The following is a 17,234-nucleotide window of genomic DNA, read 5'->3' as shown; positions in this document are numbered from 1 at the left end:
TTTAGTTTTATATCTGACAGACACGTACAACTATTTTATGAGGAGACTTACACTAGGTTGTTCGGTTTCAGGAAGTTAGACTTTTAATTTAATAAAGAAAAAAATTCTTCTAGACTGTATTACGTGGGCAAACTTCAACAACGTAATTTAACTTATCAATTGCCACAACTTGTAAATTAATGTGCTCACTGAATTCATGGTATAGAAAACAAAATGTGGAAAATAAAAACAACGAGCTCACATAGTAATCGTGCATAGTTCCGGCAAATTTTGAGGTAAGACACTAAGAGTAGACTAAATCGAGTTAAGTTTTGTTAGTTGTGGTTTGCCAAAAAATTAAAGATTTAAATTTAGTCTATATGTTATATAATATATTTATTTTATAGTCATATGTCTGATTTTGATAAGAGTTTGATAGTCTTTTATTTTATTTAAAAATTTATTTCATTTTAACATTTTTGAATAAGTAATAAAAGTATGTTTAAATAGATTAATCAATTAATATGTCAATGAAGTTAAGTTCTATGTTGATATTTAACACTACATTTTAAAATTTTAAAGAATATGACTTTATATACATTATATTTAAATTATATTTTATGATAATACATTTAAATATATCAAAAACTAAATAAGGTTAATATGCGTAAATTATTAAAAGTTGAATATATAACAAAAAATTAAAGTTTAATATAATAATTATAGTAATAAAAAATATTATTTATATTTATTTAAATATACCACTTAAAAGGTTTATTATGTGATCTGTAGCGTGACATTTTTAACTAAACATATATTTTCAGAAATTTTAGCCTTATCTGTTTAAGATAAAAGTCTAACATGACGTAGACTAGATCATAGACCTCTGTCGTTCAGTCGAGCCTATTCACATCCCTACCGACAATCAATATTATCACATGTTCCAATTAAGGAGAGTCTCAAATATTTTAAAGTATAAATTTTGTAAAATTAAAGTGATATCTTTAATTTTGTACTAGAAAAATTCCAACATGGTAAGTGTGTTAAAGAACAAATAAATATACAATGTTCTAATACTATAACATCTTTTAATATTTCAATGTTAATTAAAACTGCCTTACATTTTAGGATGTTATCTATGTCAAACAAGCTTTGATTTTGGAGGAAGCCAAGAAAGTATATAAAAAATTTGCTTGTGGTGAGGATCCAATGGAGAGTTTGTATATGATTGACATCATCCAAAGGCTTGGAATTGAACACCACTTTGCTGAGGAGATTGAAAAACAATATTTGATATTGAACAACATTAATCCCATTGAGTTTGTCAAGAGCCATGAACTATATGATGTTGCACTTACATTTCGCTTGCTAAGACAAGGAGGCCATTATGTTAATCCAGGTTAGATTTTTTTCAAATATTGTTTGGCGGATTTACTCACTTTTTTCTTCCTCTTATTAAATGGTTATACATAGCACACATAAGATAAAAATTTGTAATGTGCAAACTATTTAAGTAATATAAACAATACGCATCATTAAAATACTAAATATTGCATACTTGCTAATGATAGAAATTAGGGATGGAAAAATTGATGGGCATATTGATTGTAATTGATGTATCAAAACATTCATTCCATTCACTAAAAATAAAACTATTTAATAATTTCATTATATTTTTTCAATGAATGGATATTCAACCTATTCATAAACATAAATTATAAAATAATAATTTATATTATTTAAAATAAAAAATTCAAATATTATAAATTATTCAAATTATTTATTTATTAATAATTTTAATAAGAATTGTTAGAAGTTATGGTCGGATGCAGCTGATAGATCATGCTGGTGGTGGCCAACGACAGAGATACAATGACATAGGGTGGCGGCCAGCCGCCACTAATGGTGGCATGCAATTGGCATTTTATTAAATAAAAATATATATTACATTTTTAAAATAATATTATAAATAAATTATTTATTGATTATTTTAATCCTTTGAATTTGTATTATTATTTAAATCAATCATTTGGATTTAGAAAAAACTCTGATGCATCATTATTTATTCTACTATAAAATGAAGGGATTGATCGGATCAATATGGATTAATGAATAGATTGCTATTGCCACCCCTAATAGAAATTATAATTAAATAGTAACTATATATATTGAAGAAGTTAGTTACTAATCACCAACTGTAATTGGTGAACAGATTTATTTGACAGCTTGATGTGTAACAAAAGAAATTTAAGAGAAAAATATGGCAATGATATGAAGGGTCTCATTGCTATGTACGAAGCATCTCAACTAAGTATGGAAGGAGAAGATATTCTAAAAGATATAGGGAATTTTAGTAGTGAGCTTCTTCATACATGGTTGTCAAGAAATCAAAATTGCAATGAAGCTATTTATGTTGCAAACACTCTTCAATATCCACTTCACTATGGCTTGTCAAGGTTCATGGACAATAATAACATATTCCTAAGTGGTTTGAAGGCCAATAATGAATGGACTTGTTTAGAGGAGCTTGCTAATATCAATTCCAACATAGTTAGAATCATGAATCAAAATGAGATCATTGAAGTTTCCAAGTTAGTTCCCTAACTAAAAAAAGTTGTTATTTTACTTATTTCTTTTTATATTACAATTAAATAAATACTTTTTATATTAAAATTAAAATAGATGGTGGAAAGACCTAGGAATGTCCAAGGAGGCCAAGTTTGTTATGTATGAACCACTCAAATGGTACATGTGGCCCATGACATGCTTTACAGATCCAAACTTTTCAGAGCAAAGGATTGAACTCACCAAAGTTATCTCTCTAATTTATGTTGTTGATGACATTTTTGATGTTCATGGGACATTAGATCAACTTACTCTATTTACGGACGCTGCTAAAAGGTATATATATTTTCTTTATAAACCAAATTTTATTAAAAGTAATTTCTAACACACATATATAAGGTTTATAAAATTAAGTGAGATTTATAATTTGCTACAAAATTTGTATAGCATATTTATCTATAAAATGAATTTAATTTAGCATAACATATATATATATTGATATATCAGTCTAATGATTGAATGTATGAATTCAGATGGGAATTGGCTGGTACAGAGAAACTTCCAGACTTCATGAAAAATTGTTTAAGTTTGATTTATAAGATTACCAATGAATTCGCGGAAAAGGTCTACAAAAAGCATGGATTAAACCCCATAGACACGCTTAAAAAATCGGTAAACAAATCAAGTGTGTTTATATATAGTATGATATGATATGATATTTGACCATATAAATTATTTTTAGAAACAAGAGATTATTATTATATATATTTCTAATGAAGCTAGCATATTAATTTGTGTGAAACAGTGGGAGAGATTTTTAAATTCTGTGTTGAAAGAAGCACATTGGTTAAATTCTGGTTACTTGGCAAAGGCAGATGAATACTTGAAGAATGGAATTGTTAGTACAGGAGTCCATCTTGTACTTGTGCATTCATTCTTCCTCTTCGATCACATTATTCAGGAACAAACTATTGCTATCTTGGACCATCAATTTCCAAATATCATATATTCAGTGGCTAAAATTCTTCGTCTTTCTGATGATTTAGAAGGAGCTAAGGTAAAATAATTCATATTATTCATTTATAACATTTTGAAACAAACATTATTATATATTTATTAACATAAAATGCAGAGTGGAGATCAAAATGGTCTTGATGGCTCATATATTGATTGCTATATTAATGAACACCAAGATATTTCAAGTGAAGAAGCACAAAGACATGTTGCTAACATGATTTCAAATGAATGGAAACGTCTCAATCAAGAAATCATAAACCCAAATCCAATATTTCCATCATCCTTTATCAATTTTTGTCTTAATGCTGCAAGAATGGTCCCTCTCATGTACCATTATGGGAGTAATAGTAATCCAAGTCTCTCCAATCTACAACAATTTGTCAAGTCATTGATCAGTTAATGTTACTCCTAAGTGCATTTAGTACTTATTCAATAATTTCTTGACAATAATATATCTATTGGTCAAGATTTATCGTTAATATTGAAAAGAAGAGATGAATAATTTGGAATTGAGCTCATACACACCAATCATAAAGGAGTATTTCTGATTAATTAGAAGCTGCATACATGTGACTCTATGAAACATATGATTCAAGCTTGTTTTTTCCTAGCAGTAATTATGATTTCATCACAAGGACAATAACATAATCTTTCTGATATTACTATCTCAAATATGTTATATCCAAGCCAATCTAGAATCTAGTTTTGGTACTGTTATTTTAGTTGATTAGTTGTAACTAACTTTTGTAACAAACCAATGTATAAGTAGAAGTGCAGAAAACTGAAAACTTAAGTTTTACACACTTATCAATTTTGGCAGCAAAACAGGAAAAGTTAGTTTGTAATCATTTTAATCTCATATTAGTGATAATTCGAAGTCGGATCCAGTTCCTCATACGTATGAGTTTTACTATGAACTAAGTTAACAATTCTGTGTGTTCATTTTAACATTACAAACTTTAAATTATGTTTAAACTGATCATTTTTTGTTTTAGTCAGAAAACGAAGAACGTTATTTGACATTAATCTGATCAATCTTCCCTTTTCAGTTTCAATCAAACTAGATTTTTCTGTACAAAACCAAGAACAATCTTGATTTAATTATCCATTGATCTCTGTATTTCACAACATTAAGAAACAATTTGCTTTTCTGTTTTTAATTTAAGTTGAAAGAGTAAGGATTATATATTGAAGGTCCATTATATCATCAATAGAGATGCAGATTAGGTGAAAGCTACATCACCAACCAGAGTATAGACACATTTTAAAAAGAAAATATACAGGAGTATTTACCAAATAAAAAATCCTTAAATAATTATTTCATAGATAAATTTTTAATAGGTATATAAATAGAAATTATAAGATAAACTAATTTAAATTTTCACTTTAACGTTTTAGCCCTTCATTCTAAAATTTATGCAAGGAAAATTATAGTAGAACTAAGAAAATAAATTTTTAATATGTATATTCACAAATTTTTATCTAGACATAGTAACCCAGATTTTTATTCTAATATAATTTTATTTAAAATCTAAATTTAAAAAAAAAATATTTACTGATAAAAAATATTTAATTTATTTAAAATTTATAAATTCAAAAGAAAAATTAAATTTGCTTTCACATGAAATGAAATGTAAGTCTCAATCTAAAATGTAAACTCTCAATACTTAAGGTTGCTCATTTAATGACCCAATTTGCCCATATCAAATCCAATGAGATCAAAGAGGTTCTAGGCTATATTGTACATCAAGTCCTTTTGGACTCTGTAGCTTAATGAAATGCAATTTTTTTTTTAAATTTCCTATGAGAAGCCAGTGAAGACATAAAAAAAAATTATCACCCAAATTATAGGGGTTAATTGATGATTAAAATTAAAATCTTAGAGAAAGAGAAAAAGCAAAAAATCTTTCAAGACCAAAGACGCTAACAAAATCTAAGTTAGAAAAAGAACTCCCGTAAAAAAAGAATAAAACAAAAGCTATGAAAAAAAAAATATTTAAAAAGAGAGGAAACTTCCACCTTTATATTCCTTTGTTAACATTTAACAAATTTTTTTTTTAATAAAAAGACAAGGATTTGTCTTTATATATATGTATATATAAATAAAGATGACCAATTATTCATTAGAAATAAAACATTTAGAGATAATATTATGTTTTTTTAATAACCGTTTTTAAAAAAAATTTATCAATATATTTTATTTTGAAAATTATATATCAAATTATATATATATATATATATATATATATATATATATATATTTTGATTTAGTTAGAAGTTACAATTTACAAAAAGACATCTTAAACAAGTTTAAATTTGCAAAGGTAATTTTTTAAAAAAATTTTTCTTCATCAAATTGTTTTTTGGAATGACGAATTTTCAAAGATACATTGAATGACGATTTTCTAAAGCTCATTAATGTCTACCGAAAAAACAAAAAGAATCTTTAAAGAAGTTGCATTGTAAACTCTAACTTCTTTAAAAAAGCTGTTTTTGCAAATGACAACTTCTAACTAAATAAAAAATATATATAATTTAGTATATAATTTTTAAAAAGAAATATATTGATAATTTTTTAAAATTAGATTATTAAAATATAAAACCCCAAATCCATGCCATTTTTAACTATTTTTTCTACTCAACTTTTTTGTTAAACGTTAATGAAGGAAAAAAAAATGATAAAAAAGGGAAGGAAATCTCCTCTCATTTTTTTAATTCTTTTCATAGTTTTTTTTTACTGGAGTCATTTTTCTAACTTAGACTAATATTGACTGAGTTACAAGAAAATTAGAGTTCTTTTTTATTTCTTTTTTATTTAAATTAATTTGGCTAAACAGCACTTGTGGTCCCTTAACTTAATTTGAATTAACGTTTTAGTCTTTTAACTTAATTTAATTTTAATTGACAATTTGATCTTTTATGTTTTAAAATGTCAATAATAAAAATATGAGTTTTTTTGAATATTTGAGTTACGAATTTGATTAAATTTGTATTATATTAAAGAATATAATTAATTTTATGGGTTTTGTTTGAAAATTATGATGAACTTTTTGAATTTTTGTAAAAAAATGATAACATTGTCACATTTTAAAACATAAAAGATCAAATTGTCACTTAAAATTAAAATAAATGACCAAATAAAGAAAAAAAATAAAGGACTAAAACGTTAACTCAAATTAAATTAACGTTAACCAAATGAGTGCTATTTAGCTTTAATTTTATGGATTTTGTTTGAGATTTTTGATGAATTTTTTGAATTTAACATTGCTGATATTTTAAAATATATAGATCAAATTGTCACTTAAAATTAAAATAAATAACGAAATCGAAAAGAAAAAAAAATAAATGACTAAAACGTTAAGTGAAGTTAAGTTAAGGGACCATAAGTGTTATTTAACCTTAATTTTATGGGTTTTGTTTAAAAATTTTAATGAATTTTTTGAATTTTTGCAAAAAAATAAGAATAACATATTGTTGACATTTTAAAATGTAAAAGATCAAAATGTCACTTAAAATTAAAATAAATGACCAAATAAAATAAAAATAAAGATAAAAGACAAACGTTAACTGAAATTAAATTAAGGACCACGAATATTATTTATCCTTAATTTTTTTCAAAATGATGTTAACAAAATTGAATTAAGAATTTATATTCTGGACAACTTGATATCTACTTCCAATTTTTTTTAAGTCAAAAAGAAAAAAGAAAACAAAACTACTACAACTTTTTTCTTCAAGTAACAACTCATTTGATGAAACATATTTCACGAATTCCTATATATAGTCCAACAATTAGAAGCAAATACACATGCAAATTAGATTCTACTTTATTCATATCACATTGAGTAGTTGCATTGGGTTGTTAGGATACATATTCCTCACACAAAGTTCTCTATTCAAACTCATCAAATTTTGTATCTTTCAAGATGCCAAACATTCCAACATCAAAGAAAAATTCCAACCATGTTGATGTCCCAAATAATGTAACAAATGGTAACCATAAACCTTCATTGGGTCCAACAACAAGTGACAATACACTTGGTAACCATCTTGCAAGACGTTTAGTTGAAATTGGAATCAATGATGTGTTTGGTGTCCCCGGATATTTCAACCTTGCACTTCTTGATTATTTGGTAGCTGAACCTAAACTTAATCTAATTGGATGTTGTAATGAATTAAATGCTGGTTATGCAACTGATGGGTATGCTAGAGGTAAAGGTGTTGGAGCATGTGTTGTTACATTTAATGTTGGTGGACTTAGCATTATTAATGCTATTGCTGGTGCTTATAGTGAGGATCTTCCAATTATTTGCATTGTTGGGGCTCCAAATTCTAATGACTTTGGTAGTAACAAGATTCTACATCACACCATTGGATTACCTGATTTTAGTCAGGAACTTCGTTGCTTTGAACCTGTAACTTGTCACCAGGTAACTTACTTTCTCACAACATTATAGTGTAAAAATTAAAGTGTGTGGTAGCTATTTACATTATAAACATTGTATTAATGTGATTATTTCAGGCTGTAATAAACCACCTAGAAGATGCACGTGAAAAGATTGACACAGCCATTGCAATTAGTCTAAGAGAAAGCAAGCCTGTATATATAAGCATAGCCTGCAACTTGTCTACCATCGCTCACCCTTCCTTCATTCATCACTCTATCCCAATTTATTTGACTCCCAGGTCAGTGTAAATGTAATCTAGTCATTCATATTGTAGTATTGATTAATTAGCAATACAACTGAAAAAATATAATAAAAAGTAATATAGGGATAATAATTAAAGATTCACAAGTGCAATTTTACTTTTTTAAGTCAGTTAAAATATAAATTTTAAATCGAGTGTTTCATTTAACAATAAAAGACTTAACAAACATATTGTTTGTTAACGTGGTTCTTAAATTCGATTTAAAGAAGTTTCAAATATTACTAAAAATATGACAAACGATTTTAATAAACATGAATGATATGTTAATTTATTTTTTCTCCACTTAGATCGGTTATTTAAATAACTGCATTTCACATATTTACAAAATTATCATCGTCTCATTTTTTAAAATTCATTTATCAAGAAAGTTGACTTAAACATGTTTAGATTAATATTAAAGATACTCTCTGTCTCATTTGTTAAGTCATGTGGCAAAAACCTTAACACCCTGTGTTAAAAATTATATTTTGTAGTTTATTGATTATGATATTTTTGTGTTGTTCAGAGTAACAAACGAACAGAGTTTGGAATTTGGTGTGGAGGCAGCAGCAAAGATATTAAACAAGGCAATAAAACCAGTAATGATAGGTGGTTCAATGATGCGAAAGTCAAAAGCATGTGACACATTCATGGATATGGCAGATGCATCAGGTTATGCAATTGCAATTTTACCTTCAGCAAAAGGAATGGTTTCAGAAAATCATCCTAATTTCATTGGAACATATTGGGGTGTAGCTAGCTCTTCCTTCTGTTCAGAAATTGTTGAATCTTCAGATGCTTATTTACTTGCTGGTCCATTTTTTAATGATGTTACTACTATGGGATACACATTATTAATTAAAAATGAAAAATCAATTACTGTTTTTCCAAACAGAGTTGTTATTGGTAATGGACCTACTTTTGACTTCATTTCAATGAAAGATTTTTTCAAAGCACTTTCCAAAAGACTCCAACGCAACACCACATCAATTCAGAATTATCGCAGAATTTTCGTCCCTGATGGTTTACCAATTCATTCTAAGACAAAGGATCCATTAAGGATTAATGTTTTATATCATCACATACAAAATATGTTGTCTTGTGACAATGCTGTGATTGCAGAATGTGGTGATGCTTACAAAATCCATTCTACTAAAAAATCCATCAAAATCCGTATGTTTTTTAATACTAAGAAACAATTTTTAAGTTGTGAAAAATCTCATTTGAATATCATCGGATTTTGTTTTTGTCTTTAGAAATCCCAGTGCAATACACACTATAAGCTTACCTGATAAGTTAATTTATTTCTATATGGATTTATTTTAGGCATAAATTACAAATATAAAATTTTAGAGCGGTCCGTTTATAGGTTTGTGTTAATATTCTGGTTGTAGAGGTTGATTGTCAGTCTCGTCTCTGCCTTATTTGTTAAGTCAGATAAACTTAAAAACTATATTTTGTAGTATTGATTATGATATTTTTGTGTTGTTCAGAGTAACAAACGAACAGAGTTTGGAATTTGGTGTGGAGGCAGCAGCAAAGATATTAAACAAGGCAATAAAACCAGTAATGATAGGTGGTTCAATGATGCGAAAGTCAAAAGCATGTGACACATTCATGGATATGGCAGATGCATCAGGTTATGCAATTGCAATTTTACCTTCAGCAAAAGGAATGGTTTCAGAAAATCATCCTAATTTCATTGGAACATATTGGGGTGTAGCTAGCTCTTCCTTCTGTTCAGAAATTGTTGAATCTTCAGATGCTTATTTACTTGCTGGTCCATTTTTTAATGATGTTACTACTATGGGATACACATTATTAATTAAAAAGGAAAAATCAATTACTGTTTTTCCAAACAGAGTTGTTATTGGTAATGGACCTACTTTTGACTTCATTTCAATGAAAGATTTTTTCAAAGCACTTTCCAAAAGACTCCAACGCAACACCACATCAATTCAGAATTATCGCAGAATTTTCGTCCCTGATGGTTTACCAATTCATTCTAAGACAAAGGATCCATTAAGGATTAATGTTTTATATCATCACATACAAAATATGTTGTCTTGTGACAATGCTGTGATTGCAGAATGTGGTGATGCTTGGTTTAATACTCAGAAATTGAAACTTCCACAAGGATGCGGGTAACCATTTTTTTATTCAAATTTCATTAAGAATATAGTAATATAAATCATGCCAATATTTCATTGCTTTTTATTTTATTTTATAGGTTTGAAGCTCAACTGCAATATGCATCATTAGGTTGGTCCATTGGTGCAACTCTTGGTTATGCTAAAGCTAATCCACATAAGAGAGTCATTACTTGTATTGGTGATGGTGGTTTCCAGGTCATTCAATTTCACTCTTTCAATTGATCAATAAAAAAAAAGAACAATTTAAAGTGATTAACACACTAAATATTAAACTGTATTTCAGATGACAGCACAAGAAATCTCAACAATGTTGAGATGTGGACTAAATGCCATAATCTTTCTAATAAATAATGGTGGTTATACAACAGAGGCAGAAATTCATGAGGGGCCTTATAATGTGATAAAAAATTGGAACTATGCTGGACTTGTTGAAACAATAGATAATGGTGAAGGCAAGTGTTGGACTGCCAAGGTCAGGCATTTATATATCTTAAACATTAGAAAAATATTATCAAATAATCAAATTCATATATTTTTAACAATGCTAACTTTTTAATGTATTACTATTTGAAGGTACACTGTGAGGAGGAGTTAATAGAAGCAATAAGTATAACAATGGAGAAAAAGAATTGTCTATGCTTTATTGAAGTGATGAGTCACAAAGACGATACAAGCAAAGAACTTCTTAAAATGGGAAATAAGCTTGCTGTTCTTGGTGGCCGTCCACCTATAGATTACTAAGATTATAAATATCTGAATACTACTCCAATTTTTTTATATAAATAAAAAGGTATATATGTATTTAGTAGAAATTTCGACTAAATACATTTAACTTTTTTGTTTATATAAAAAATACGAGTGTGTTATTTTTCCAAGTTCAACATGCAACTATGAGTTAGGTTCTAGTAATAAAGTAGCGCGGTTCTCTTTTCTTTTCTTTATTTTTTTTTATTTTCTTTTCTTCACATAAAATGGGTAATTTAGTGGTCTAAAATTACTTATCTAAATCATGTATGTTTTGTTCTCAATTCTCTAAATAAGTGATTTCACATATGTTTAATTTTTTTTTGTTATTTCTTTTTTTTTTAGTGCGATATTTTTTTATTTCCCGTCTTGGTATTGTGTTTTGATTTTCTTTCTTGTTGAAGGTGTCCATTTGATTTATATTGACATATTATTTTCGATCAAGTTTTTATTCAAACCATAACTTTTACATCTTTAACATTATAGCTTTGAATGCATGGATATTTCGGATTTTGGTGTCTAAAGTTAAAATTTGAATTTATGATATATTATAAATTATATTTGTATACATATTAAAAATTTATTTATGAAATAGTTATTTAAGGATTTTTTTTAATTAAAAAAACGACATTTTTGCTAATTTTTTTATATATAATATTTTGTATTACATACTCCATTCAATTTTATATATAAGAGAATTTTTTGATTTTATATTTATAAAAAATGTTACTGTTAAAGTGTATTTATTATTTAAATGATTTTTACACCCTTAAATTTTTAAACTATGAGATCAGGAACTACTTTGAACAACTGGGTATGAGAAAAGTAACTTTAATCATGAATCAAAACGAAAAATATATAAAAGATTAAAAGAGAGGAGGAACTCTATATGGGGATGGTTGGAATTATGTTATTATTTTACAGGCTGTGATGAAATCGGACAAACTCAATCACGAAAACTGGAATTATGTCTTTTTTATTTTTTTATTTCTATATTTTTGTAATTAAATTATATAATAAAATAGAAAATGTGTTTTATAAATTAATAATAATAATAATAATAATAATAATAATAATAATAATAATAATAATAAATCCAACATAGAATCTTCTACATATTTTTTAGAGATCTAAAATCCATAATTTATTAATTTGGACATATATATTATTATCTGTCCATATTTATATCTATATTTATATAAATACAATAATATTTACATTATTTGCAACAAACACTCACAATCCTTCGTTCACAAAAGTTACACCTGTCACTATTTATAACATCTCCAACGGTGAATTTAATATGAGTTCTTTAGATGAGGTCCACTGTGACACATCAGCAATTCACTCCTTTTCTACTCCAACGGTGAACTCAACTTGGTTCAAGTTCTACTATGTCACATTACTCTAAATCAACTCATTCATTTTTTACATTTTAACTTTTAAAAAATCATATATATTATTATACATTATTTTAATTTAAAATTAAAATAAAAAAATTAATTTAAAATAAAAAATTAATTTAAAAAGAAGTTAACATCTATATATTATTTTTATTATACATTATTTTTATTATTATTAATAAATTATAAAAAAGTTAACAGTTATAAATTAATAAAAAAAGATAAATTTATTATTATTAATAAATTAATAAAAGGTAGCGGTTATAATTATATTATTATTAAATTGTGAAAGTAGATAGAAAAAAAAAAAAAAGTAAATGCTACGAAGCACTGTTTCTTTCTGAACCGTGATTACACCTTGGCACAACTCCAAATGTGAACCCACAAAAAACTGGAAGTTACACGACAAACTCATTTTCACTCCCGTTGGAGATGCTCTTATCTCATCTAATAATGATATTAAGACAATCCATTTTAATAATTGTTAAAAACAACGGTTGCAAAATGAAGCTCCACTAGAAAACCTGCGCGGTATCGATTCTAGCATTTAAAATTTATATTTAAATGCTTTTAATGCAAATAATATATATATATATATATATATATATATAAAAGTTAAATATTCCATAATTAATTTCCGTTAACATTTTAGTCTTTAATTTTATTTTCTGATATAGTTCTTTATTTTAATTTTAAGTGATAATTTGATTTGTTTTAAAATGTCAATAATGTTATCATTTTTATTACAAAAATTCAAAAAATTTATTAAAATTTTCAAATAAAATCTATAAAATTAATTATATTCTTCAATATAATACAATTTTCATCAAAATCGTAACTCAAATATGAGTTTATTTAAAGATTTAGTTATGAATTTTATGAAATTTGCATTATATAGATAATGATAATTAATTTTATGGATTTTGTTTGAATTTTTTGAATTCTTGCAAAAAAAAAAGATAATGTTGATATTTTAAAACATAAAAAATAAAATTGTCACTTAAAATAAATGATCAAATCGAAAAGAAAAAAAAAAGATAAAAGACTAAAACGTTAATTGAAATTAAATTAAGAAACAACGAATATATATATATATATATATATATATATATATATATATATATATATGTGTATATATATATATATATATGGTAAATACTCTCTCCTCCTATAACAAAGGAAGTTTGAATTATCTGATATAAATTTTCCTCAATTTGTTTCAATATTCTTTATTTTTCTTTAATTTTTATTTGACTTAAAGTTTCTATTACATAGATCATGCATATTAAATTTTATACAAATCTAAAATTATTTGATATATTGTTAAGATACATAAAAATTAATGTAATATGTATGTTAAATAAACACTAATAAATTTTGTAAGTCTTAATAATATATCAAATGATTGTGAAACACTATATATATCATATAAACTTCTAATTATACAGAACAAAATTGAAAAAAAAAAGTAAAATTTAAATAAATAGAGAAGATTGGGGGAATTTAAAATTAAGAAAATCCAAACTCATGATGAGTGAGTCACTTGTTTGTAAAAAAATGTGTAACTTATTTGTAAAAAAATGTGTAACTTATTTGTAAAAAATGTGTAAGGACCCTTTTAATTTTTATTGTAATATTAGTCACTCTCTTTTTCTCAAATTATATGTGACTTTGCAACAACAAAAATAGTTCTATTATATATATCATTTTACAATATCAATGAAGTTAATGTTTCTTTTTTTATCATACCTTTTACTACGAATCTATTAGTTTCTTTGTCTCATACTATTAATGAAATTATATAAAATCAATTATAATTTATCTTTCTCAAAGCAAATTAACTAAATTTGTTAAGTCGTGTGAAATGGCAAAAGCGACATACAAATTTGGGATAGAGGAAGTACTTTTTTTTGCAATGAGTGCACTACAATTAATATTTAACGCATTATTCTTCAATATCTTCCACTTTACATCATTAATAGTAATAGTAAACACATCAATAATTGATAAAAATGATTTAGTAAAATTAATATATTTCTCTCCTTTTTATACTTTTTATTTTTATTTTTATAAAAATAAAATGATTAAATGAGTTATTCATTAAGAGACGGAAGGAGTAACAACTTTGTTTATATGGTATTGAAAATATTTGCTTTAATAAGATACTACCATTATCTCTTTTTATAAGACTATATTTGCTAAATCATGATAATTAAAAAATTATTTATAATATTAAATTTGTTGGTTATATGAAATATTTAACTCATTTATCTTTAAATAGTGAGAATTAGTTTATGATTTTGTATGATTTATTATAAGATGCGAAAAACTATGTAATATACTTAGAGATAAGTTAGTAAAAGTATAACTAATATAGTTGAAAAATTGAAATAGAAATTATATAAAGGAATAAAAAAAATCTAAAAAGAATCAGATATTTAGAGACAGAAGTAATATAAACTAAGTTAGATAATTTAGGAATATTTAAGACTATACTTTTAGATTTGTTCACTAACAAATTGAAGATGGTTTCAAATTGAATGTTCTCATTGAAATTTTTCTTTTGACCAATCCCATATTTTATTTTATTTTTTTATGTCCACTTTTTGACTCTTTTTGAGAGATTTATATTAGGCAAACTCATACATGACACATATTTTTGCTCAATATACTATTTTTGCATGCCCAATTAATTATTAAATATGATAGATACGTTACCAAAAAATTAATTCAAAAATAGAAAAGAAATAAAGATTTATAAATTGTATTGCTTAATTTGTTTTCTTTTATAAGTACAACAAATTTAAGTTTCAAATGTTAATAAGTTGGACTAGGATACATATATACACAAGTTTTATTTAAACAATATATGTTTTACCAATTCTTTATATTTATTAAATAAAAACATAATTTTTACAAATATTTATTTCTATTATTATATCAGTGTTTGATACTCTGATTAACACAAATTTGAAATTATATATGTCAACTAAAAGAAAGTACATTTTTATAATTTCTCACAATAAGAAAAAAAAATTCATTTTTCTTAAAATACAAAGTATTATAATCCAAATCTTATATATTTGTCAAAAAAATGAAACTAAATATTTATTTTTTTTCTTAAATATTTTACGTGTGTACTTGGGATGTTTATAATATACGTTAGTATATAAAATTGAATTTAACATTTGTGATAGAAGTACAATTTAAAGAATAAATATTGTAAGATATATTTTCAATTAATTTTTTTACGTATCTTTAAAGTATAAATTTAGGAAAAAAAAATATTCTGGTGTTTGAATTTAATCCAATGTTTTGTAACTTACAATTTTTGCAGTAGTTAAATGTTTTGTAATTTATAGTTTTTGTAGTAGTTCAATATTTTGTAACATACAATTTTTGTAGTAGTCCAATGTTTTCTAACTTATAATTTTTGTGGTAGTCCAATGTTTTTAATATTTATATCATATAGTTTTTTTAATACTTAAATATTTTACGTGTGTACTTTGGATATTTATAATATACGTTAGTATATAAAATTGAATTTAACATTTGTGATAGAAGTACAATTTAAAGAATAAATATTGTAATATATATTTTCAACTAATTTTTTACATATCTTTTATGTATAAATTTAGAAAGAAAAAAAAAATCATTTTGGTGTTTGAATTTAATCCTATGTTTTGTAACTTAAAATTTTTGCAGTAGTTAAAATGTTTTGTAATTTATAGTTTTTGTAGTAGTTCAATATTTTGTAACATACAATTTTTGTAGTAGTCCAATGTTTTCTAATTATAATTTTTGTGGTAGTCCAATGTTTTGAATATTTATATCATATGATTTTTTTTAATACGTAAATCTTTCACGTGTGTACTTAGGATGTTTATAATATACTGTGTACTTAGGATGTTTATAATATATGTTAATATATAAAACTGAATAAACATTTGTGATAGAAGTATAGTTAAAGAATAAATATTGTAAGATCTATTTTCAACTAATTTTCTACATACCTTTTAAGTATAAGTTTAAAAAATAATTATTTTGAAGGTGTTTGAATTGAATCTAATATTTTGTACCTTACAATTTTTGTAGTAGTCAAATGTTTTGTAACTTATAATTTTTGTAGTAGTTCAATGTTTTGTACCTTACAACGTTTGTAGTAATCAAATATTTTGTAATTTATAATTTTTGTAGTAGTCCAATGTTTTGTAACTTATAATTTTTGTAGTAGTCCAATAACTTACAATTATTATAGTAGTCCAATGTTTTGAACATTTATATGATATGGTTTTATTAATATTAAATCTTCCACATCTGGACTTACGATGTTTATAATATACGTTAGTATATAAAATCGAATTTAACATGTGCAATAGAAGTATAATTTAAAGAATAAATATTGTAAGATCTATTTTCAACTAATTTTTTACGTGTCTTTTAAGTATAAATTTGAAAGAAAAAAAAATTATTTTAAAGATGTTTGAATTTAATTCTGTAATTTGTCCCCAAAATATTATTCCCTGATATATAATAGTAAAAAACAAATCAATTTGAAATCTAATTTTAACTTTAATGTTTTAGCACTTCATTTTAAAAGTATATGAAAAGAAAATTATAGTAGAACTAAGAAAATAAATTTGTAACATTTATATTCACAAATTTTTATCTAGGCTCATTTACA

At 24.9% G+C, this 17,234-nt stretch overlaps 2 protein-coding genes across 2 annotated transcripts; both read left to right on the top strand.

Moving 5' to 3' along the window:
* Positions 1–1,002: 1,002 nt before the first annotated feature.
* Positions 1,003–3,997, top strand: LOC101505365 (neryl diphosphate diphosphatase, chloroplastic-like). Its single transcript, XM_012712672.3, has 7 exons — positions 1,003–1,013; positions 1,108–1,378; positions 2,192–2,570; positions 2,662–2,880; positions 3,078–3,216; positions 3,350–3,601; positions 3,677–3,997. The coding sequence occupies exons 1-7, from the start codon at positions 1,011–1,013 to the stop codon at positions 3,959–3,961; spliced, it is 1,548 nt and encodes a 515-aa protein (XP_012568126.1). The 5' UTR covers positions 1,003–1,010; the 3' UTR covers positions 3,962–3,997.
* Positions 3,998–7,487: 3,490 nt separating this feature from the next.
* Positions 7,488–11,307, top strand: LOC101505047 (pyruvate decarboxylase 1-like). The gene is made up of 6 exons (XM_027336082.2): positions 7,488–7,991; positions 8,084–8,247; positions 9,744–10,394; positions 10,481–10,598; positions 10,687–10,875; positions 10,977–11,307. Exons 1-6 carry the CDS (start codon positions 7,488–7,490, stop codon positions 11,142–11,144), a joined length of 1,794 nt encoding a protein of 597 aa, XP_027191883.1. The 3' UTR covers positions 11,145–11,307.
* Positions 11,308–17,234: the final 5,927 nt, after the last annotated feature.

This window comes from Cicer arietinum, chromosome 1, assembly GCF_000331145.2.
Source record: "Cicer arietinum cultivar CDC Frontier isolate Library 1 chromosome 1, Cicar.CDCFrontier_v2.0, whole genome shotgun sequence".
Classification (NCBI taxonomy): domain Eukaryota; kingdom Viridiplantae; phylum Streptophyta; class Magnoliopsida; order Fabales; family Fabaceae; genus Cicer; species Cicer arietinum.
The sequence above is the reverse complement of the archived record's forward strand: the minus strand, read 5'-3'. Positions and strand labels throughout refer to the sequence as shown.